The 22,892-nt window shown below is 42.2% G+C and overlaps 1 protein-coding gene and 1 long non-coding RNA gene across 6 annotated transcripts in view; one reads left to right on the forward strand and one right to left on the reverse strand.

Moving 5' to 3' along the window:
• Positions 1–1,200: 1,200 nt before the first annotated feature.
• On the reverse strand, positions 1,201–3,425 carry LOC141927884 (uncharacterized). Its single transcript, XR_012624608.1, has 3 exons — positions 3,362–3,425; positions 1,856–1,963; positions 1,201–1,327 (listed from the first exon to the last, which is right to left on the reverse strand). It is a non-coding gene; the product is annotated as an uncharacterized LOC141927884 (long non-coding RNA).
• Positions 3,284–22,892, forward strand: part of GRIA3 (glutamate ionotropic receptor AMPA type subunit 3) — a 156,620-nt gene continuing 137,011 nt past the window's right edge. For 3 of the 5 annotated variants that reach the window (XR_012624607.1, XM_074835237.1, XM_074835238.1), the window contains exons 1-2: positions 3,306–3,559; positions 4,265–4,423. Coding sequence is in view for 4 of the 5 variants with exons in the window: in XM_074835237.1 (XP_074691338.1) it covers positions 3,469–3,559; positions 4,265–4,423 (250 nt within the window). In the remaining variant the exon portion in view is untranslated. Of the gene's footprint in view, positions 3,560–4,264; positions 4,424–22,892 lie in introns of all 5 variants that reach the window. The other 2 variants (XM_074835240.1, XM_074835241.1) reach the window with 1 other exon arrangement.

Genomic DNA, 22,892 nt, shown 5'->3' on the forward strand with positions numbered 1-22,892 from the left:
TGCAATTAGGATGAAGCTTGAGCCACAGAGTCTTGGTGTAGATTTTGCCATGACTTTATGCTAACACTATGGGTTTAGCCTAGTAACATCAGAAAGCTCAGTGAGAACGCCGTGTCCCATATTCCATAGCATTTCTCTAATCCACTATTAGATATTACAATGAGAACACATTAGCTAATTATAAATCATTACCTCCTCCTGCTCAGGTAGATAGTACTCAGAATCCCCTTGTGTCCGAGAACACTATAAATCATCTAAACATGAAGCTCTGATTATCCTGCAAAATCTTGGTTGTATTTAGTTTGGGAAAGCATCTGGTATGACCTCAGTTACCATGGAACTCATTAACTCAAGTCACTGAGCATCCCTAGCAAAGTATATAAACTCTTTGCATGGCATTAATATCCACATAAAGCCAAATAATCTCCTACCATTTTGTCCTAGGACACACTGGGTTTGCTGTAAGAAAGATAAACTGGGATGGGGTCTCTTTGGGTTTCTCCAAAATCTGTATGGGACAGCTGTGGTAGCATTTGTATCTGCAGATAGTACCAAGAGACTAATTGCCTAAGCAAAAAAGCAAAGTGCGTATTGAAAATGCTGATAATAATAATAACAACATGTATATTAAGGGCTTCAGGAGGAAAAATGTGGATGATAATGAAAATTTATTTGTCTCTTAGCACAGATATATTTTGGATTATAACAAGACTCTCCATTTTGAGATGAGGCTGTGAAGCACCATTTTATTTGAGATGAGGTACCCACCCTACCGGCTGTGTATGAAAATGAGATTCTGACACATGCCACCTTCATTCATGGCTATTTTATCTCTTCTCTTGTTCTAACATCTATAATGTTAAACATAATTTCTTTCTTAATTTTTTCAGTACCTCACCAGCTGTCAGTGTGGCAGGTGGCAGTCAGCCTGGAATACACAGCTGCAAGGCTGGAGAGAACTTTGTGAGAGCAAGTGAACAGGAAGAAAGTAGGGCCACTAGGAAAGGAAACAAAAAAGAGGACAGCGGGACTTTGTGGAGAATGTGTTAGAAAGGGCTGGACGTGGGTAGAATGGGGAAAGAGAAGTAGTTTGCAACCAGAAATTATTTGCCCATAGGAACATGCTTCTCACAGCTATCTTGAATGTCTAAACTTCACATACCTGTCTGTAGCTTTCAGATCTGCTATGCTTACCAAAAGACATCTGAGAGAAGAGCGCTGCTCTACAGTGAAGCTGGACTGTTGCTTGTGATCTTAATTCTGGGTCTGAAATTTCCTGCCCAGGTGAGCTGGGCCAGTTGCTTGCCTCGATTTTTAAGTTTTACATCTGTAAGAGAAGAATACAATTCTGCTTCATGGGGATGTTTACAGGAATTAATAGGTAATATTTGCAGAGTGCTTTGAGCTTGAAGAGTGCTATAAAGATGGACTTTATACCCCACCTATCCATACAGATAACCATTTATTTAAATAGAGAGATAAAGTGATAACTGCCATCCCAATCTAAACAGGGAACATTACCAGCCACCCCACAGCCTGATCCCTACTTCTGCCTGAACTGGAATGGACTCCCATCTTCTGGGCCTGATTTTCATAAAGGAACACCCAACATGTAGCAGCCAATGCACGCATCTAGGAGTAAGCAGGAGTCACATATATGCTGCCAAAGGCATATATTATGCTCCTGCATCATGAACGTGATGCCCTGTTCTTCACCTGTGCCTTCGGATTCCTTCAAGAGTAGTTGTTTGAATCTCTGATGTTATTCGTTAGCATATGTGCAGTAATCTGCCACCATCTTACATCTTGAGTAATACGAGTAACATGAGTAGCATCTTACATCTCGAGTACTTACACGAAGCTACAGGCAGTGACACTGGTTGATTATTTTGCAAATGCAAAGCCAACTGCTTTTGATATCATTCCTAAATCAGCTGAACGTAGATCCAAAGAACACCAGAGCCTGAGATTAAGAAAGAAGAAAGCAGAGGAGGACCAAGAGAAAGTGACCTGCTGAAATCAGAGGAAAAGCTAACATTAAGTGAAGAACAGCCTTCCCTGAGCCTGTGAGATGGACTAGGTGACCTAGTATTTTTTTTCCATCTCCATTTTGCACTGTGTTGCGAGCCTCAAAGCAGCCAAAAAAGAGCTGCAGGATCCTCATAGCGAGGTGTCAAGGCGCACAATAGCTCCCCATGGACGTGCAGGCCAGGGGCGTAGGTGTGGAGACCAGCCAAGAGGTGGGTGGCAGGAGGACGCGGGGGGTCTGGCACCCCCCCGGCTGCTCCCCTGCGGGGCGGCCGTGCTCTGTGCTGGGGCAACACGGCATCGGACAGAGACGTTCCCTGTCTTTTTCCAGCATAAGGGATGAAACTGGGAGACTTTGTTGGATTTCCTTCCTTTAGAGGAGGTTGGGAAGGACCTAATATTCCCTTCTGCGGGATAAACTCGTCTTTCTTCACTTCGTGGCACTGGGGGCGGGTGAATGCGGGAGGCTCCCCCTCAGGCGTTAGCTCCGGAGGCGGGATGGGGAGCACCGGGCCGCGGGCGGGCAGCCCCTCTGGGGAAGCGCATCCTCCCTTCGCCCCCCGCCAGCTGCCCCGCGCCCTTCCCCTGCCCTCCCTCCGGCGGCCCCCGCGCTCCCGCCAGCCCTCTCCCCTCAGGCGAGGCCGCGGGCGCCCTCGCCCGCCCTGGGGCGCTGTCCTCCGCCCGCCGAGGGACAGGCCCGGCGGCACCGCCTGCCCCAGCGCTCGCGGGGCCGTTCGCCCCCGGCCCTGAGCCGCCCCGGCAGCCGGTCGGCGCCCGCCCTGCCCCGCCCCGCCGCGGGCCGGACCCCGGCCGCATCCCCCTCACACCCCGCCCACTCCCACTCCCACTCCCACTCCCACTCCTCCTCCTCCTCCTCCTCCGCCCCGCCCGCAGGCCGGCGCGCCCGCGCTCGCACCGCACTCACAGGCGCGCCGGGGCGATGCGGCTTTAAAGGGGCAGCCGCAGCCTGGGGCCGGCCCACGTGAGGCCGGTGAGCGCCCGCAGCCCCGAGCGCCGCCGCCGCCGCCGGGAGACGCCAGCGCCGGGGCTGGGCGGGCCGAGCGGCGCGGCGGGCGGCTGTCAGCCCGCCTCACGCCAAGTTTGATCGATAACCCCCTCCCGGCCCGGGCGGAGCAGCCTCGCCGGCTCCCGCTACCCACCATCTTTGGGGGAAGTCCCTGTGCTGGGGGGGGGGGCTGCTGGAGACGGGGGGAGAAAGGCAAGCTCGCAGCCAATGAGCCCTCCCAGGCTGGGGTGAAGACAAGGGGAGAGGGATTTGGAGAAGAAAAAAAAAAAAAAGGGAAGAAAGGAGAGGGACCATCATCCCCACTACCTCCGCCAGCATCGCCACCACCATTGACACCACTCCGAGTCTCCAGTTGCGCCCATGCCTGTGCCGCCGGTTTCGTTTTAGGGGCTGAACCGCAGGGGCTGAAGAAAATGGGGCAGAGCGCGCCCCGGACCCTGCTGCTGCTGCTGGCGGGGCTGCTGGGGGAGGCTCTGGCAGGGTTCCCCAACACCATCAGTATAGGTAAGCGCCCGCCGCGGCAGCGCGACCCGCTCCTTCCCCCGCCAGCCGCGGGGAAGTTGTGCGGGGGGCGAGCCCGGGCGGCCCCGGCGGCTCTCGGGGCCAGCCCCGCTCCGGCTCCTGCCCGTTGTGGTGAGCGAGAGGGCGGGGACGGTGCCCGGGCTGCGTCGGAGGGCGGCTGCGAGGGGCGTCGGGAGGGCTCGGTCCGTGCTGCCGCGGAACCGTCCCCCGAGCGGCGGCACCGCGGGGCTGTAGCACCTGCCCCAGACCTGGGGCTGCGGGCGTGGGGGGCAACTTGGGGGTCTCCCCTGCCGGCCCCCTGCGCCCCGCGGTCCCAGAGCCGCCCGTTTGCCAGGGCGGGGGAGCTCCGCAGGGGCGTCCAGCTGGGGGCTGGGGGGAGCCGCGCTTCCCCGAGGGGGGTTTTTCAATCGGGGCAGTGGCCTGTTCGCAGGGGGCACCTGCAGCCCCCGGTGACTCTGCGCCGCTGAGGGGGGCACCGCGGGGGGGTGTCTGGCTCGGGCAGCCGGACTCCGGACTCGGCGGGTGTAGTTCGTGTAGGCGCTCCGTCAGAATTACGCGCTCGGGCTCAGCCCGCTCGTGTTCATTCTTTCCTGAGATGGGCAGTATGGAAATGTAACTCACTGCCACTGTTTCTCCTCAAAATTCATTCTGAAATATCTTTTCCCTTTCTTTTTTTCTCCATCCTAGGTGGACTTTTCATGAGGAACACTGTTCAGGAGCACAGTGCATTTCGATTTGCTGTGCAGTTATACAACACAAACCAAAATACCACAGAAAAGCCCTTCCATTTGAACTATCACGTAGATCACTTGGATTCTTCCAACAGCTTTTCAGTGACAAATGCTTGTAAGTAAACACGTTCCTTCTAAAAAAATATTTATCTATCCTTACATTCAGTTTCTTCCTAGTAGCTTAGATTTCGTGTTCATACGATGTAGTGCAACAAATGTGTGTACTGGCGTGAGGTTTAGTAGATTTGCAGCATTATATGCTTGAATAATACCTTAGGGAAAGTTCTCTTACCAGTTATTTTCACCCCTTTAGTTCTGTTTTCCAGAAAAACAACCATGTTATTTATATAGCAGCACTGTGTAGCTGTGATCAGTGAATTGCCGCTGAAGCAACATCCCTTTTCTGTTGAGGCTACAACATAGCTATGTGAAACAGTGTAATTTGCAAATAACGCCATGTAGGAATAAAACAGAAACACCTGTTTACAAGTGACTTTGAGGGGACAAAGCTAGAGGGGCTTACTTGCCTCCTCTGCCCTGAAATACTGGGTTGTGTTCCTACAGTGAAAGTCCTGTTAAAAGCTGAGGAGACTGTAAACTGGCAAATGCCGTTAGAGCTGAGGGGAGAGAAAATGGAATCAGAACGCTTAGCATTATGAGAAATAGCTCTGCACAATCAGTGCACATGTATCATTTGAACCTTTATTAACCGAAGAAGCAAAATAGAACTTTGAGTAGTGTTGATGTGGTGTTAAAATGCAAAATCTCTTTCTGAAAGACTGGTGCGTGTTGTGCATTTAAAAAGGCATTCCTTTACCAATAGTAATTCCTGAATATCTTTTATTCAGGTGTCCAACTTCAGTTTTATACAGTTTTTATTGTAAATCTCTGAAAATGAATGGAGTCTTCTTGCAAGGTAGTTGCATGCACTTTGCAGTATACAGAAATATGTCTGTACATGATCTAAAGGACCTCTGAATGCAAGGTACTAACTTTGCGTTATGAACAGGAATCCTGTTCATATACTCACAGTATAAAATATCCACAGAGGAAGCATTGTACTAAAATAATGAAGTTTTGGGATACAGAAAACTAGTATCTCTTGCTTTAAAACAATTTCGTGTTTTGAATATCTTATTTTTTAAATTTTCTGTTTGTTGAGGATAGAATAGTTCTTATTCCTGTCCCACACTGTATAATCGAAAGGCTGGACAAGTAGTATTTCATTCTCCTCGGATTTCAAGTATTTTCTGAGAAAGTTGATGGTTAGAAAATATACAATAAGGAAATATTTGGACAAATTTTAGGTTGATTCTCTAACATATCCCCCATGTGACTGCTTCTTGCTAGTGCAGTGTTACTCTTTTTAAAGGGCTTTGAATTACAATCTTTAAAACTTTTGCAGGGGGGTTAATTATGTAATATCCAATAAAAATAATTGGAAAAAAGTGGTAAATAAAAGCATGCCTGTACTTTGCATCTTATTTACTATTCCTACCCAGCCTTAACAGCTCTTGCAACAAACATCAGGCTATCAATCCTTAATCAGTGTAATCCCTTCAAAAGGCTGTATCTCAAACGTAGTTTCCTAAATATTAGTTATATGGATTTAAACTAAATACATTAAACTGCTTGGGTGATTAATTATTAATTTTTTAAAAAAGTTCTGCCAGCACTTCTTTACAGATCCCACCAAGACAAGTGAACCACACACTTATTCAGAGGCAGTCAATGTATTACTTAGAAGATGAAAAGTACGTTGACTGACATCTAATGATTTTTGTCATTGTTTAGTGAAAGCTGTGGCAATTTCAGTAAGGTGAGATGGTTTTCTGTAGTATAGGGCTGCATGTTCCAACACACGTATTACCGGTGTAATAAAATTGGGAAAACTTAAATCTCTGGAGAAACTGCAGACCAAAGAATACCAACCTACAGTAACCTATTTAAAAATAGAAGATGCGAAAAAAGAAGCAGAAGAAAGAAAATGAAAAGGTGACCTTGTCCATAGCTATGTCAACCATCTGGTAATATTGTTGGTAGGAAAAGAATATGGTGAGTCCAAGTCACCAGTCATACAGGTCTCAGTAACTCAAAGTAAAAAATAAATAAAATAGAAGAACAGTCACTCATTTTGTATCTGGAAACAGTTATCTTTGAAAGTCAGAATGCTCATACCTATTAATGCATTAGGATGAACTAATAGCTCCTCACACTACCTGGCTAAGGAGTAAAATATTCTGGCCTAAGTACCCTTAATCACATCTTCACTTCCCAGTGGAGTGGCAGATAATTTCAGGGTGCTGCCGTATTCATGAAGGAATTCTTTCCACAACATTTTTACTTCTCTTGGAGATAAGCATAAATCGTCTCTAGTGCTGTCACACAGCCGTTTGATCAATATTTGCAATTGGCAGGGATCCATAGGAGAGAAACCTGCAGTGACTCTGATTGCCTTCACTGGAGAGGGAGACTGTGACTGACTTTGTGGTGGGATAGGTAAAGAAACTGAAGGGAAAACAGAGAAAGTAGCATGTGTAGCTTGAGCCTCATGCCTGTACTAGTCAGCATCCATAAAATAATACTTTTCATTCTCCTTTGATTTATATGATGGTGACTGTAGTAAGTGTTCGTGTGTGCAGGAATTGAGGGGGGCTCTGCTCAGGAAAGACTTGCGTTCTTACTGTACAGCTGCACATCCTGCTTGGTGCAATCTGGTGCATTCCAGAGGCAGGAGGAAAAAAAAAAAATCTCTTCTGAAGTATCCTCGTGAGCCAGAGATAAAAAGCCCACCTCTGGTAGGGCTGATTTGGCAATATCCCAACATGGGAACAAACTTCTTTGGAAGCAAAAGAAAATTCCTGCCCTAAGCCCCTCCTTCTCATTCCTTTTTCAGTTAAATGATGCATAATCTGATCTAGGTACATGTATTCCCTGCTTCACTGCTAGCACCGAGTCCCTCTCTGTGTATTTAATTTACACACATGCATACAGCATTCATCCACTCTATTTATCTGCCCACCGATTTATTTAGCTGTATGATATCTTAACAGAGAGCAAATGCAAACACAGATGAAAATTCCGAGTGTGTTTAAAGGTGAATTGAAGTTTATCAGCTGGCTCTGGGGGGATTTATTACATTAAAATATGCAGCTTTTTGCCATCGGAAAAAACATAAAGGAAGAAAGTTAGCTTGACCTGTGAATGAATAAAATCAAGTAAAACACGGATGTTGTATTTTCTTCAAACATGCTCACGTAGGGAGTGAGCTGGCTTTTTCAGAGTAATATGAACATAGCAACTCAAATGTATAAAGTAATCACTGAAGCATCTTTCATGCTTTTCTTATAACCTCTGATGAAGGATGTTAGTATTAATGTTGAATTATGCGTGCAGTTCTGTAGATCATATTCCCTAGAAATAACCGGCGTATGTCTTTCTGCTCTGCACTTGTAGTGCACTATACTAACACTGCTCTAGCCTCTGCAGTGTCAGCTCATTAGCACACAGATCTCATATTCCCTCTCTGCACTGTCATTGCAAAAAATTGCTGTTGTACACCTTTACAGCCAACAAATGTGCACTTGTGTTATGTATGATTTTCAAGAAATGTTTAGAGAAGTAAACTCAACCTTATACATAGTCCCCATGGAATTTATCAAAAGAAAGCATTAGTTTTCATTAAAATCTGTTGATCATGTAATGATAGTGGTACGATGTGTACGGGTGAAAAGGGGCTGTGATTGCAGAATCAATCTACAGGCAGATTCCCTCTCTCAGCTAAACCTAGCCTATCAGCTGCAAATTCTTGTCCTGTTTATTTTTCTCAGTGATTTCTAATATATCTTCTGAACTGAGAAGGCTTTTTATATTTTACAAAATGTTGATGTGTAGTGTTTTTTCTACAGGCACTCGTTCTTTAAGAGACATAAAAAAGAGGGAAGATACAATGACATGCTTACTTTAAGTTGCTAAAATCCTGTGCGTGCTTGTATGGACACTTTACTGAAGGGGTCTGATTTCAGACTTCCTTAGAAAATTTTGCTGTAGCATCCTTGCAGTCCTTGTGTTTAATCTTTAAAATTCAGCTTGGAAGATTTTAATGGAAAAAGCGTCTGTTTGTTGTTGTGAGAACGTTGCAGAAAATGATACCACAGGGCTAGCAGCAGACAGTTTTTCCAGTGTAACTGTATTGCTCCCTTTCCCAAAGCACAGGTGCATATATATATGCTCACATGCATACTCACTCGCACACGTGCACACGCGCGCACACACACACACACTTTTTCCTTAGGTGCTGCTCAGCATTTCTTTTTGCCAGTGGGCAGATAATTTGCTTCCCTTTCATCTGTGTACTCTTTGGCCAGCTGGCAAAGGACACTGATGCTGAAAGTGGTCAGCTCCCTTCTGCCAAAAGCATAAGCATGTCTCGCTGAAAGTCTTGCCAAGTTTGGGCCGTGTACTGGTGGTTTTGTGTGAGTAGAGACCACAGGGTAGGTGCCTTGCTCTCCTGATAAGGAATGCACTGTTGTTTCTCCCAGCATTCTGTTGTAAAACACCTGGAAAGGTGCTTTCTCTACAAGTCTACTTATTACCCATCCCTGAAAATGCCTTTTACGCTGTGGAATGTGCTCAAGCATTGTATGTTACTGCTGTGTGACAAAGCAAATCAGCTGGCTTTAGTTTAGGGGTCAGAGCTTTTGCAAGATTGGGCTAGGTCAGAAGGTGAAGGGTGTGTTCCAACTAAAGTTTGTTTCCACTTCATGGCAAAGCAGATGATTTGTCATGAACCTTAATGTGATCTCAGTGTAAGCAGAAGAAACCATACCACTTTCAAGTATGTTATATTATTTCTTAAATTAATCTTAAAATAAGAAGACTGTCCTTTCTCTCCTCCTGCGCTGCATACATAGTATTTACATGCCGGTTAGATGTTAGGGTTGCACTTAACTCACACTGTAGAGATGGAAAAAAATCTTATATGAATGGACGCTTCTTTGAGAAACTCTGAATTCACCAAATGAATAAAGAGTAAAGCACAATGAAGAGCACCATTTACTTGTTCAGTTTCGGAAAGATTTTGTGCAGATGCAGAGATGAAATGCTTCACTTTTCCTATATAGCACTGGGCCTGGAGGACCCATGAGACTATTGGCATGGGTTGGAATGCTACTGATTAACTGCACATTCCAATAAAATGTGTAACAGCTGTAGTTTATCTCTGGGAGGAAATGGAGATGCCATGATGGGAAACAAGCATGTGACAGTAGCTTTTAACAACAACACAAAAACCACAGTTTTGTTGAAGGCTGACTTGGGAGCTTGTCCAAGAGCCACAGAAACAGTGGGTTTCTTTCCTCTGGGTTCACTGTGTTCAGTGTCTGGGAGGTGGGAGGCCGTCCTACTGCTAGTGTAGGACTGTTATGCAAGAAGGTGTGAAATGAGGGAGCTGATGTATCTTCAATAGTTCTTTGTTGTCACAATCCAGTGATATAACATTTTTCCATTTAAAGTACATATTTTGTCATTACCGATTTTGGAATGCTAATTTTGATTTAGTTAGGCATCCTTAAAATGTTTTAGAATATGTTATTTTTAAAGTAGCAACAGTTTGGTTTCATAGTTCAGTTTCAAACCAAGCCAAACCATATAATTGAAAACTTGTGTTCGTTTATTTTGAGAAAGATGCTTATGTTGAATTCCTGTTTGGCATTTGAGTTACATCCTAAGATCAGTACTTTCCATGCTGCTGTAAAGTATAGATTACTGGAAGGCCATGGCTTCCTTTCCAAGGGAGCTCATAAGGCAGCCTAAAAACTCTATACCTGTTGTTGTGAGGTTTGCTGTGCAGGGGCTTGTACCTCAACTGGAACAATGTGGCAATCTAAAAATAGAAATATGAAAATGATTGATCTAGATCAAACGAGATTCTGTGAAACTGTGTGATGATCACGGCAGTGAAGCAATTTCCAGATTTCATCCGTGGGGATTCTTTTCCTTCTAAATGTGTATGTGTTACCTTTCCTGGCAGAGGCATGCTTCCCTCCATTATATCACCTGCTTTATATTATTGTGGATCTTCAGAGTGTCAGATGCCCTAGAAACCTCAAACTTGAAAACATCTTGGGGTTTTTTATGTACATCTGGTGAAGACTCCAAAGTAGACGCTCATGTTTGGCTGTTTGTAGTCGTTGCTGTCTGGACACTGTCAGGCAGCTTCGTGCTGTGTACTCTGGCCTGACTCTGTTGGGGAGTTTGGAGATATTTCTTTAGCACCAGATACGCAGAGTTTATTTATCAGCGTATAGCTATATGTGAAACATTCAAAGGCAGTGCGTGCCTTTTTAGTTCACCTCACCAAGATGTAACTATTAGGGGTAAAACTACCATATATATACACAGAGCAAGAGAGAAACGGGTGATAAGGTTTCCGTGTAAAGAGGAAGAGTGAATATAGGAAGGAGTTATGTCAATGAATCCACCTAGCAGTTGTTCCTGCGTAACCTCCTCATGGTGTCTGAGGCGCTGGACCTGTTTTATCATCTTAACCGCTTCTAAAATAGCGAGTGGCAATGTGTAGCCCTCACATACACTGCACAGGAGAAGCTCTTATGCTTGAGGATCAATGCAGGGACACTGCACTGCGGATGACTTGCCCAGGCACTTGTAAAAAGGGTGAATTGCTCTCCTAGAATTGGATAATAGCCCAGGTGAGCACTCTTCCGCTGAAATGGAGCGACCTATCTGGTCACTTGTATGTAATTATTTTGCTAGAGTATTTGGACATTTCAGATACACTGAAAGTTTTTTGTTTGTTTTTTTCAAACACAATTTACAACACATTCACTTTCAGACCACTTGTAAGTTCTGTGATTGCCTTTAGATACTTGGTCCTGCCCTTGTGTTGGGCTTGTATTTGTTGGAGTTTATTCAAATGTGATGTTTGAAATTCTGATCATGAATTTTAAAAAATAAATGCAGGGCTGCATGGTGACTTCACTGTCTTGAGTTGTTTTTAATAGAAGAATTGTCTTTAAAATGATATGCAGCTATCACGGAAAAGTATTATCTGCCCTCTGATGGTATACGGTCCATGCATACTTACTTCATTCCATGTATACTTTGTTATTTTCACACCTCTTTCTGCTGGAGTGGTGTGTGTAAAGGTGGTGATTTCCCTATCAGTAGTTTTGCCATATGCAAACATTAAGCATTTGGGCCCAGCCCATGTGGTAAAGGGACTGAACTTGGGAAATTGTGGAGTCTTCTGCTGGCTCTTATCATGATTTGAAGTCAATTTGTACTTTTGGTAGCACGGTTTTGCTATCTCTTGTACAAGGGTAGTACAATTTGCCTGTACGAGACAGGTATTGCAGGGCTATTTGCAGTGAAAAACTTGGAGAGCTTTGGCTAACAGTGCCTTTTTCATTTTATTGAGCACTTCTTCCACTTCCCTTCCTAAACAAAAAAAGAAAACCAACCCCACAAGCAAAAAACCCACACCAAAACCCAGCCTCCTCTCCATGCTTCTGAAAAATAAATTGAAATTAGCACTTACGAATTTGCTGTCCTTGCCAGAAGAAGACATACATTCCCACTGATGGACCTAGGAGAACATGTGTTGCTGCTGTACAGCAAGCCAATCTATCACTTCACAAAGGAGAAATTTTCATCTCTTTACCTGAAACAAGCAAGCTTAATATTGGAAGGTTCTTTGTCTTCTGGACACCCTGGATCTTTGTTTTAAGTGTGGTCCATGCTTCTACAGCACATGTGCCCAATTCTCACCTACCTGACCCACACTCAGGCTGCTTATTTGAGTGGTGGGAGAAAGAACTGTCCTTACTAGAAGCAGTTGATTTCTCCCAGTGAGGTCTGTAGAATGTGCTGTAATCGGTATCTCACAGCTGCCAGCTTTTCCAGGAGATGTGCGGCAGGGCGTTTCAGGGGTTGGTGCCTTCCGTGATTTCTTTGATTTCCATTTCAGAGATAGAAATGGATTTCAGGGTCTGAGATACATGGCTGCAGCCCACTTAGTGAACATGGATCAGATTTTGTGAATCACAGCATGGCTGCATCATGGCACACGTCTTGATTGGTGTTTGTACCCTTCTGTGTGTGCTAAATTCCTTAACTTTTTGGTGATTGTCATTGTTGTTGTTTGGGTATTTCTTCTGAGGGAGAGGTGCAGGATGAGAGATGGCTGGGGGAGAAATGGTAATTGGTAAGTTTTTTCAGGTGTTGAACTTTTCATAGTCTTCTCTATAGGAGAACATGGTAAGACATTGGTTTTTTTATTGATTACAGGGGTTTTGTCATCTTAGGCTTTACCACTTGTATCACCAAGTTTGGATTCTAATGAAGTCTGATGGTCAGAAAACTCAAGTTCATGTGCATTCTTTTTTTTCCCAGCAGTTAGATGAGAGCTAATTAGTGTCCATTGATTTGCAAAGGACTGACCCAGGGTCTAACCCTGTATTGAATCAAAACTGTTAGGGGGATTATAAATTGTCAAGCAAAGTTTAATGTACTCTACAATCTTTCTCCAAAGTGTTTGTGCAGTGGTCAGGTAGAATCTCCAGTGTGGCTTCACTACCATTGTGGAGTATGTCAAAAGAAGTTGGACGTAAGGAAATGCTGAATGAGTGAGCAGACAGCATAATATCTGCTGTCCTACTTTGAATTTCTTTTTTAAAGCACTGGTTTTTGTACATATTCACTTATAACTTCTTGATGAATGTAAAATAATAAGAGAAAAAAATGTACGTGATCAACCTATGATAGCTAATCCTATTTGTTTCCTATTTCAGTCGTCAGCAGAGCGATTCTCATGACTAATGGTAGTTTTCATATATTTATACTGAATGCTTCAGCCAGCTCAGACCGAGTTCCTCCACAGAACCAGTATCCCACTGCTGTTCTGTGCATCTCAGAAATGGATTATATATCCCAGAACATCATGCTGCATGACTTCAAAAACACATACGATAGGAAGTGGTGGGAGCTGTGTGACTTGCTAATCTTTTAGTTTGGATGTAGTTCCAAAACGGTTTTAAAGATTAGATTGGGATCAACACGAAAATTAGAGAATTAAAAGCTTTTCAAATAGTTTCAGACTTCCAAAATTTGACTTGGTTTCAGTTGAAGCCATGTGTTTTGTTTTGGCAATGATGATTTCTGGGTTTCGTACATTTTTTTTCTTGACTGAAACAATTTGGTGAAGACTATCTGAGTTAGCAAGATGCTTCTGCAGACAAGAATCTGCCTTTTTCGATGTAAAAACACCTGTTCTGTCCAATTTTTATAATGACAGATAAATGAAGGATGTAAAAAAAAAATTGTGTGTGTTTTGGAAGAAATTGTCTGCTTTTTTCAGGGTATATAGTTCAAGCTGCTTGTGATGGATTTTCTGGATAGACAATTCTTGTTAATGCATGTATAGCGTGTCTTTCCACACCATCTACAGGTAACTTACTTTATTACCTGGAGAGGCAGCGAGATAAGCCCAAAATGGATCAGAATGAGACCAGTTAACCTTCCTGAGGTTTTCCACCGCTCCAGTTTGGCACTCCAGGTGCAGAAGTTGCCTTGTTTAAAGCCTGAACCAGTATAGCTTTACTACACGCAGAGCGTAGTAAATGTAGTGATGGTTTCTACAACCGTAATGTCCTGTTTCAAAAACACACATGATGTGCTTTACTGCCAGTTGTTTTGTGCTATGTAACACAAAAAGAAATTGCAAGCAGCGATACTTAGTTGTGCATATCTGCGACAACCACTGGAACCTAAATGGTTTAGTGCTTCATTGTGCTACTCTAACAGAAATTTTAAAAAGCCTTTTTATATCCCATTAGATAAACAGGGGCAGTCAAGGTACATAATGGAGTCTTCCTCTAATCTGATTTACACCAGGGTAAATTTGGGGAGTTTGAAGGAGGGAAGCCAGTAAACGGTAAAACCAGAGTGGTCCTTCATGGAGTATTCCTGGCTTTAAGCCTCTGGATAAGTGGGGGATGTGGGATTCCAGCCAATGGATTATTTGAGGGAGACTCGGAGCATCTTAATCAGTAGCGCACCTCTCCTCCAGGACTTACCCAGGTTGTCCAGGCTCTTGACTTCAACAACTAACTGAATACACCCTTGTGTAGCGTTGCACATATTTCCTCTTAGAACTTTGGGAAATTTAACAAAATGTTCACGTTCAGCAGTAATAAGTGTCCCTTTATAAATGATGCTGGGTATCTCAGAAGTATCTGTAACAGACTGTGTAGAGCAGAATCTGCCAAGGAAAGATTTTGTTTTTCAGTTGAAACAAAATAGTGTAAATCAAATAGTCTCCAGTGGAAAGTGCTGACCTTGCTTTTAGCAGGAATCACTTACACTGTCTCTACTTCTAGATTTTCTTTTTTGTTTCCTCCTTTCCCCCCATATATGTATTTTTGTAGCTGTGAACCTTTCACTCCTTTTCTCTCGCTCTGCTTCAGTTTATGGATTTTGCAATTCTTGTATGAATAGAGGCTGTGTAACATTAAAGACCATAGACTTCTGTGAAATTTAACTCATTGTGTCTCTTATGTGCTTGCATGAATAGTGATGGTTCTGGCTGAAAAACATGGCGCCTTTTTGTGAGTCATTCTAGAGGTAATTCAAGAACAGATCTCTGGCAAAACAGGATCTTTTGGCTGAAGCATAAAGCTTAATATTTTAACCTATTTTTATCTGTAAAAACACTGTTATTTTTCATGAATAGTGAACCGATTGTGGGTAGTGATGCTGCTAACTTCTGCATCCTGGTCAGGTTCCAGCTTGGATCATTATCAACATAAATCAGTTATTCTCCTGGAAGCTTTATTCAGATAAATTATCTGCACTTCCTGTCTTAAATTCTTATTGTGTTGTTCTGCAGTGCTAGCCCCTGTTTCACATAAGATGCATCTGAGATTTGAGGCAATCACTGCATACGCTGGAGGATACAATTTGATATTAAAGTATATTTTCCTTGAGGGCTTTTCTGAGGAGATTCTCTGCTTCCTTGGTAATGTCTGGAGATTCCCTGTGTTAATAAGAATTGTTTTGTTAATTGATTCCAGAATCTGCTGCTCTGGAATTGTCAGCTTTAATCAGGATCTTCACGTGAATTTAAAAATGGCATCTTTCTGGACAAAATTGCCAGCAGGATTAATATGATTCTTCCTTTCTACTGTGTGGTGTCTAAAAATGCTCCTATCAGCTCTGTGTATTTCTCGTGTGTGCTGGGTTGAATTCAATCTATTGCAACATTTTCTGTAAGGGGATTAAAATCTTCTTGGAAATAACTTAATCAAAATCGATTATTAATTGTGTTTTCAAGAAGCCTGGGTGAAGCTATCTGTGAAATATGAATCTGTCATTTCAGTTTCTCAGAAATTCAGCTGCGTAATTCAGTGCATGTGGAGTACACTTACGAAAAGTATCGGAAAGCTCCAAAGACGGGAGACCTCCTTCCGCAAAATGGGTGTGGGAAGGGCAACAGTAGTTTAAGATTCTCCCCTGATATCCTGCCTGCCTCATTCCTGGATGAAAGATGCTATAGAAGTGTAACGCGTTAAGATCAAACCTCCTGGATAATCAGGACTGTGACTTTGTTCTGTATGACAGAGAAAGGCCTGCGGTTCAGACGCTGCTGACTGCCTTCTCTGCTGAGCCTGCCAGCAAAAGGGTCAATTAGTGCCAACTGCAGGAGTGCAGCTCCGTTACAAAGGCCTGTGTCCACATAGAACTGTTCATTTAAGCTCTCATTATGGACTTTAGGTTAATAGCAGTGTATGCTGCTACCTAATCATTTACCTGAAACTGAGAGACTTTATTTTACCAGTTTAGCCATGCTTCTACCCAGTTTGTCTGGGGTGGTTTTTTGTGACTGAGTCCAACTTTAAATCTCTGAGAGAAGTGTATCACGTTGTGCCGTGATGATTACAGTTCAAGTGTATAGAGATTTATTGCCAATATGGAATAAAAAGTAATAACTTGAAAATTGATGATCAAAGCGATAAGGATCTGCAGTTTGATAAATTCACCCATTCTTAAAAGCTGACTTTTCTCTATTAATGTCCTGCAGACCATTTTACTTTAACAATATAATAAAGGCTTTAATTTTAAAACAGCCAGCAACTTTCTGTTTGCAAAGGCAAATTCCACAGTGCAGCCTGTCTTATCTCTCAGATGTGTAGAGGCACCGACTGGGTTGTGAGCTTCCCCTCTTTGCCCACTGGAAAGCGGGTGTTCTCTTTTCTGAAGAAGTTGGTGCCATTAATCTTTTGGCTGTTGGCCATTATGCTAGAAACATCCCACTGAAATGCTTTCTTGGTGTGGCTGGGTGTGCTACTTGTCCTTCGTATTACACTAGGAATAAGCTTGTAAATTGGATAATTCTACAACTTGAAGATTATTTTAATTGCCAGGATATAAATTATCTGAGCAACAGGCTTTAGGACTGAAAAGTGATAGTCTATGGCTATAGATGGAACAATGTGGCTTTTTAAACTTGGTCCAGCAGTGGTTTGGTTACCTGGATGTATGCAGTTGTTTCCTGCTCAGTAGTCCCTTCAGAGGGCTTGGGCATTTCTGCGGAGCTCATCTGATGGAGTTCCTTTGGAGCATTACACTCTGTGTGAAGGAGCTGAGGTGATGGCTTTGGCTGCCATTCATGGTATCAGCAAGAAAGAAATTGCTGCAGTCTGGGGGTGTATTGAGCTCTCTGCAGTGATGTCTCATGGCAGCGCAAATCCTGCCTGGAAGCAGATGAGTGCCAACCTCTAGGTCTTCGGGAGAACTAATCATTCCTCTGTTTTCCCCAGAGTACACACCCGGTGTTTTGTGATTCCTAACCAATGAAATAGGGTAGAAAACCTAATAATAATTCCCAAGATTTTCCTGCAGGAGCTATGTTCAGAGCCTCAGGGCCAGTGACCCACCAATCTGCAGGCTTGCAGGCTGGGCAGCAGTGATGTTGCTGTACTAGCCCACAGCCCAGCAAGGCTGCCAGGGAGAGAGAGTCACTTCGACGGCAATTGGATCTTTTTTCACTTCAGGGCTTTGAAAGTTTTCTTTGGGATCTGTACTCTGCGGAGATGTGTTTTTTCCCTTTAGTCAGCTGTCTTTATTCCTTTTCCTCTGTTCTCTGTTCTTACCTTGCTTTGACAGATAGGAGCAGATAGACCATAATTAAAAAAAAAAAAAGGAGCTATTTCACTTCCCAGAGACAGTGAACAGGCCTGTGAATGGCACCTTCTGTTCCCCGTCTGCCTGGGTTCACCTCGCACCCATCAGCCTCAGCGTTAGTCTCATTCACATTGAGCTGTTAGGTTTGTTTCACTCTCAAAAACTCTTTTGAAAGAGTGGGCAAGTTTCACACTGAAGTAGTTAAAAATCCCAGACTTGCTCACGTTTCCTCAGAAGTGACATTAGTTATTCCCAGGGTAGGTCTGCTCAGATCACTGGAGCTTTCTCTGAATCCAGTTTGAGTTTTGAGATGGTTACAAATCCTTGAGATCGTGTGAATTTCTTGCAGAGCTGGAACTGCTGTAACACTGGAGGGATCCTGGTGCTGTCTGCAGAGCCTGTATGTAAATACAGTAACTGGGTGGATGAAAAACCAACAGCATAATTTTTCAGCGTTTCTTTAGTTTCTTGAAGCCTGCCATGCCTTTTGCACTGATATGAGACTTCTGCAGCTCCCAATGATGAACCCCCTAAAACAAATGACTGAGATTAGTATTATTTATAGATAACCACAGAGATCATTCATTCCTCTCAAGCTGTTTATTTTTGGGCAGCCCAGTGAAACTGATGAAATTGCCAGTTGTCTGAAATGCTACTGCCAGTTGTTTGAATGAACGGTATTGATTACAGTTACAGGACTATTCATCTCCTACTGGCACGCATACAATACATGTATTATAAAAATGCTGTCTCTGTTGACAGCTGGGTTATGAAATGATACACTGAATTTTATGTCCTTATAGGCAGTGTATACATAGACTTTTCTTAATCCTAATTCAAAAGTATTAAAAGTTACTTGAAAGAATACAGAATGGAGTATGAGACTCTGAAGAGTATTGCAGTAACTTTGTTAGAAACAACCAGTTAACAAATTTATGTTGAAATGAGCTGACACAATGAAACCCCAATGGGTGCTAACTGGTCTAAATAATATTCTGCTGTGGAAGTGGAGAAAATTTTATTAAATGAGTAAAGGATTTCTTAGAAGAGGGAGATACAAAAGAGACCATTTAAATCTACTCTTATTACTGCAGGGTTTTTTTTTAAATCAAAGAAAACCTTGAGGCAAGCCCTGTTTGCAGTGCATACAGTAGTAGTTTCCTGGCTTCATAGCAAATACCTTCATCTTTCTGATTTTTTTTATTTAAAAAAAAATGCAGTGATGCAGTGATCGCGTTCATCTACACTTACTCTCAAAAGTTTTCCATCCTTCATTCTGTCGCTTACTTAATGGTGTGTATCCCAGTTGCCTGGGTTGCTCCATCACATCGCCTTTTGCTGTGGGATTCACTGGAGGGAAGCTCAGCAGATGGCCTTTTGGCTGCAGCTTCTGTCTTTTCACTGGAACAATCTGTCATTCTAACTCAAAATGAGTTAGAACAAACCCCAAAAGTTGAAATAAAAGCCCCTCTCGCGTCTGAGAGGATGTGATCTTCCATTGATGTATTGCTGTATATTTGAAGGATTCATATTTTGAAAAACTGTGATCATTAAATAAAGATTAGATGGATTTTTAAGTAATGTGCTTGAAAACTTCCATTGTCTTGCTCTGTAGTCATGAGTGATCAAAAACAGATTAAAGTCCTGAGAGCATTTTTTTCAAGTTTTATTAATGCCTACTTGTTTATATCTGAAATAACACCATTGTTTCCAGTAGCTGCCCCGAGAGCAGACTTTGCCCATATTTACCTGAACTGATTGGTACATTGAACATAACTTCGGCCATCACAGTGGTGACAGATGTAACTGTAGAATGCTTGGGTGTGTTTTAACATAGTAGCAAATCTGTTAAATATCTGCATTTAAGGTTTCATAAAATATGTAGTCTGGATCACAGCTGGAGTAGATTGACTTAGGATGTCTGATGTAAGTGGATGGAAGCAGATTTATATCACCGTGATTCTTAAAATGGTATTTAACAGTTCATTTTGGTGTATAGGGGATAGAAATCTTTACAAATTTGTGTTGTTCAGTTGCCAAAGGATCATATTCTTCTTCAGCTTGCGTTACCTATGATAGCTTTCAAATGGAGTATTTTTTTATCATTTCAATTTTCCATGGCATAAACTATCAATTTCCTGAATAGGAAAATAATTTTTTTCTCTTGTTTTTTCTTCATAGTCTGAGATTTTTCTTTACCAGTAATACATTTGTAACCATGAAAAAGCTTCATTTGAGGATCTGTTGTCATTGGATTTTCAGATCCTAGCAAGCCACTTTTTATCTATCAGCTTCATTCTGCTCAACACTTCTGCTTTCTTTTCCTTTGTATCAGTCTCCGCAATGAAGATGTTGCAATACAACCACATTAATTGATGGTGGTTTATTTTTAAATTCTTTCTCTAAAAATTTAATCTCCTGTTATGAGACAGGCTATTTACATGCTCATCCTCTATGAAAGTGGATGAGTTAGCGGAATAAATATCCTACACATTTATGGGAGAACAGACACCCCCACCCCCATGCTGTCAGCGTAGAGAAAGATGGATTCTGTTGATAATTTGTGCGGTGCAGTGGCTGACAAGATACAGTAGCAAGGATAAAACACTAACAACCGCACTTGATGAAATTTAGGGGTCTCTTCAGCTGTGAATGGCTCTGCTTAATTGTTACCGAAGCCTCCGCTGCTGAGATAATGCATCAGAGCTGCACAAACTGAGGAGTTGTGATGGCTGAACTTGCTCCTGCTGCTCATGAACCGGATACACTGTAAGTGCAAACAGTAGGTGCTCCCCGTATCTCTAATTGAAGCATAGATGCAAGTTTGACTATTCAGCTGCAGCATCAAGTTACTCAAAAAGCTCACTTGGGAGTTGAAAAGCAAGTATTTTTGCTTGATACAAATTCTCAATACCTTTGCTTTTCTGGCTTCCTTGGCAGAAGGGACAGCTTGAGGGTGAAAAAATGTATAGTGGTGAATTTCTGTGTTTGTTTGTTTTTAATTGTGGAAAATGGTGATGTTTCTATTTTCTGAATCCTACAGGGAAAGGTGGCCTTCCCTAAGTGGTATTTTCTCATTCTTCTGTGGAGCTGCAATATGACTGATTCTGTCCTGCTTGTCTTTTAAAGATACAGGATCGATTATGATAATAAGGATTACATGTGATGGTTATCTGAATTCTTAAGAAAACAATGACAGAGGAGGAAATAGGGAAGGGCAGTATTGTCATTTGAGAGGATGCTTGTATATAGCTTGTAGCTAAAAGTCTTTATGTATGATATTCTTCAGTATTCTGTGCACTTCTCCATAAAGACGTTAACAGCTTGTTGGAGAACTCAGATGTTGAAACTGGATACTCTAATATCCAGACTTGCTTTTCAACAGTCTGCTCAGCCGTATAAAATGCTAGGTGGATATTCTAATTCAGGCCTCTACTTTGTTCTTCATTAGTAGCAATATCCATTGTAAGAGCCAGTGTGCCAGTGTGTAGTCTCCACCGTGATCTTCCATTAGATGTCAGTCAAATCTCTGCATCTGGATGGTTTTTTTGTCTTGAAAGACAAATGGGCTTGCTTAGCTTAAATAACTGGTTATTTTTCAGATCTAATCACGAGCACAAGTTTTTCACCTGAGCAATCTTTCCAGGGTCATCTATTCAAGTAGCTTTTTCTAGCCTTAGGCATAATTTAACTTTTTAAACACAGAAACCCCGATTATGCTCTTTCAGAAGAAGAACCCTTACCTTCTAAATCATATTTCCTCTTGTGGTTGATTTTTCCTCATTTTAAAAAAGTCTCGATTTTTTTTATAATTTTTTTTTTCTTTTGGATCAAACTTGGCTTTTTTATTCTTTTCCACTGCAATTGCATCATGGATTAAATGCACATCTCCTGTTTGTGCCGACAACATCTGCTTATATCAAGGACAAAAATTTTAAAATTATATATACAGCAGCATTGTTGTGTAATATTACTGTAAATGTCTCTTAATAAGCTATGCAACAGTATGATTGCTTGATTTCTGAGAAGAGCCTCATAAAGGCGAGTTAAGTTTTACAGGGTGAGATGAATTTCTCACTTGCTCCCTCTGGTCTCCCAAAACTGATACTCAGAAATAAATCTTTTAGGAGAAGAATTTAATTATCTTGCATTTCCCACATCATTGCCTCTAATTAACTGACTGTGCTTTGGATTCTCTCCCTCATTTGGGAAGTTGGAGTGGACTCTGTGGATACAACGCTTTTAGAAAGAGACTTCAGAATGTGGCTTGTCAGAAGACTACAGCTCTGTACAGCATGATTAGTTTCACTTACTGGCTTGACCCAGCACGTTTATTCTGCTTAGCTGAAGTCATGAAAATCCTAGATACTGTACTTACTTACCTTTGTTTCAACTGTCCTTTTGGTAAAAGAAAATATTTTTATTGTGGTAGTTTGATGGTTTCTCTTCATTCCCTAGTAATATACTCTATTCTATGTTTTTATTCAAAGTTAATTGTGTGATAGCAGGATATTTTTTATTTGAGAATTGTTTGGGGGGCTGGGAAGGAGGAAGAAGAGAACCAAGAAAGTGAAGGGAAGCCACAGCTTTGGAAAGGATCCAGAGCCAAGAGAGTTAAATTGTGCTTCTTTCTAAGATGTGAAATTGCTTGAAAGTACTCCCTTCTAGGGCACGACCTTGGCGTGTTTGCTGGTGCTGTTTTGAAAGATTTTCAATTACTGTATCATGGGTAGATTTTATGGAAGAGTTTTCTTTCTGAAGAACAGAAATTAAATCATACTTGCTTCTTTTGGAACTAATGTGTAGTGTGTATCCATATATTCATGGCTACTGAATTATCCTGTTTCTATCAATCTCTCTTTCTGTTCCCATAGTCCCTCAACACAATAAAAGGACAGATTCAGAGTATTTTGATTCCTCCAGAGTAAAGAGGAGGCTCCTATCAGCTGGCCATCATCTGAATCCATGTATAACCTGAAAATTTTGATGGGATGAAAGATTTTTATCAAATATAGATTAAACCAGAATAAAATCACAAAGGTTTTGTACTTAAAGAGGTGCTGTGAATTTATGGATTACATACACACTGTGTAAAATTGTTTCCTGTTGTCCTTACTCATAGCACCAACATGACTGTCACTGGAATAAACTAGAGGGGAAAAAACAGTTATTTTTTTCTCACTTATTTTTGCAAGTCACAGCAATTTCTGACTTGTTGCAGGATTACGTCCCTGTGTTAATTAGTCCCATCACTTTCTGTCTTCATTTTTTATACAGTAACAAGAAAAAGAGGAAGAACTGTATATAAAAGTATGCTGTTAAATCCATAACAATTTTTGAGAGCTGGGCTGAGCGCAAGGCCTGAAACTGCCTTGAAAATTATC

This window comes from Strix aluco, chromosome 10 (genome assembly GCF_031877795.1).
Source record: "Strix aluco isolate bStrAlu1 chromosome 10, bStrAlu1.hap1, whole genome shotgun sequence".
Classification (NCBI taxonomy): Eukaryota; Metazoa; Chordata; class Aves; order Strigiformes; family Strigidae; genus Strix; species Strix aluco.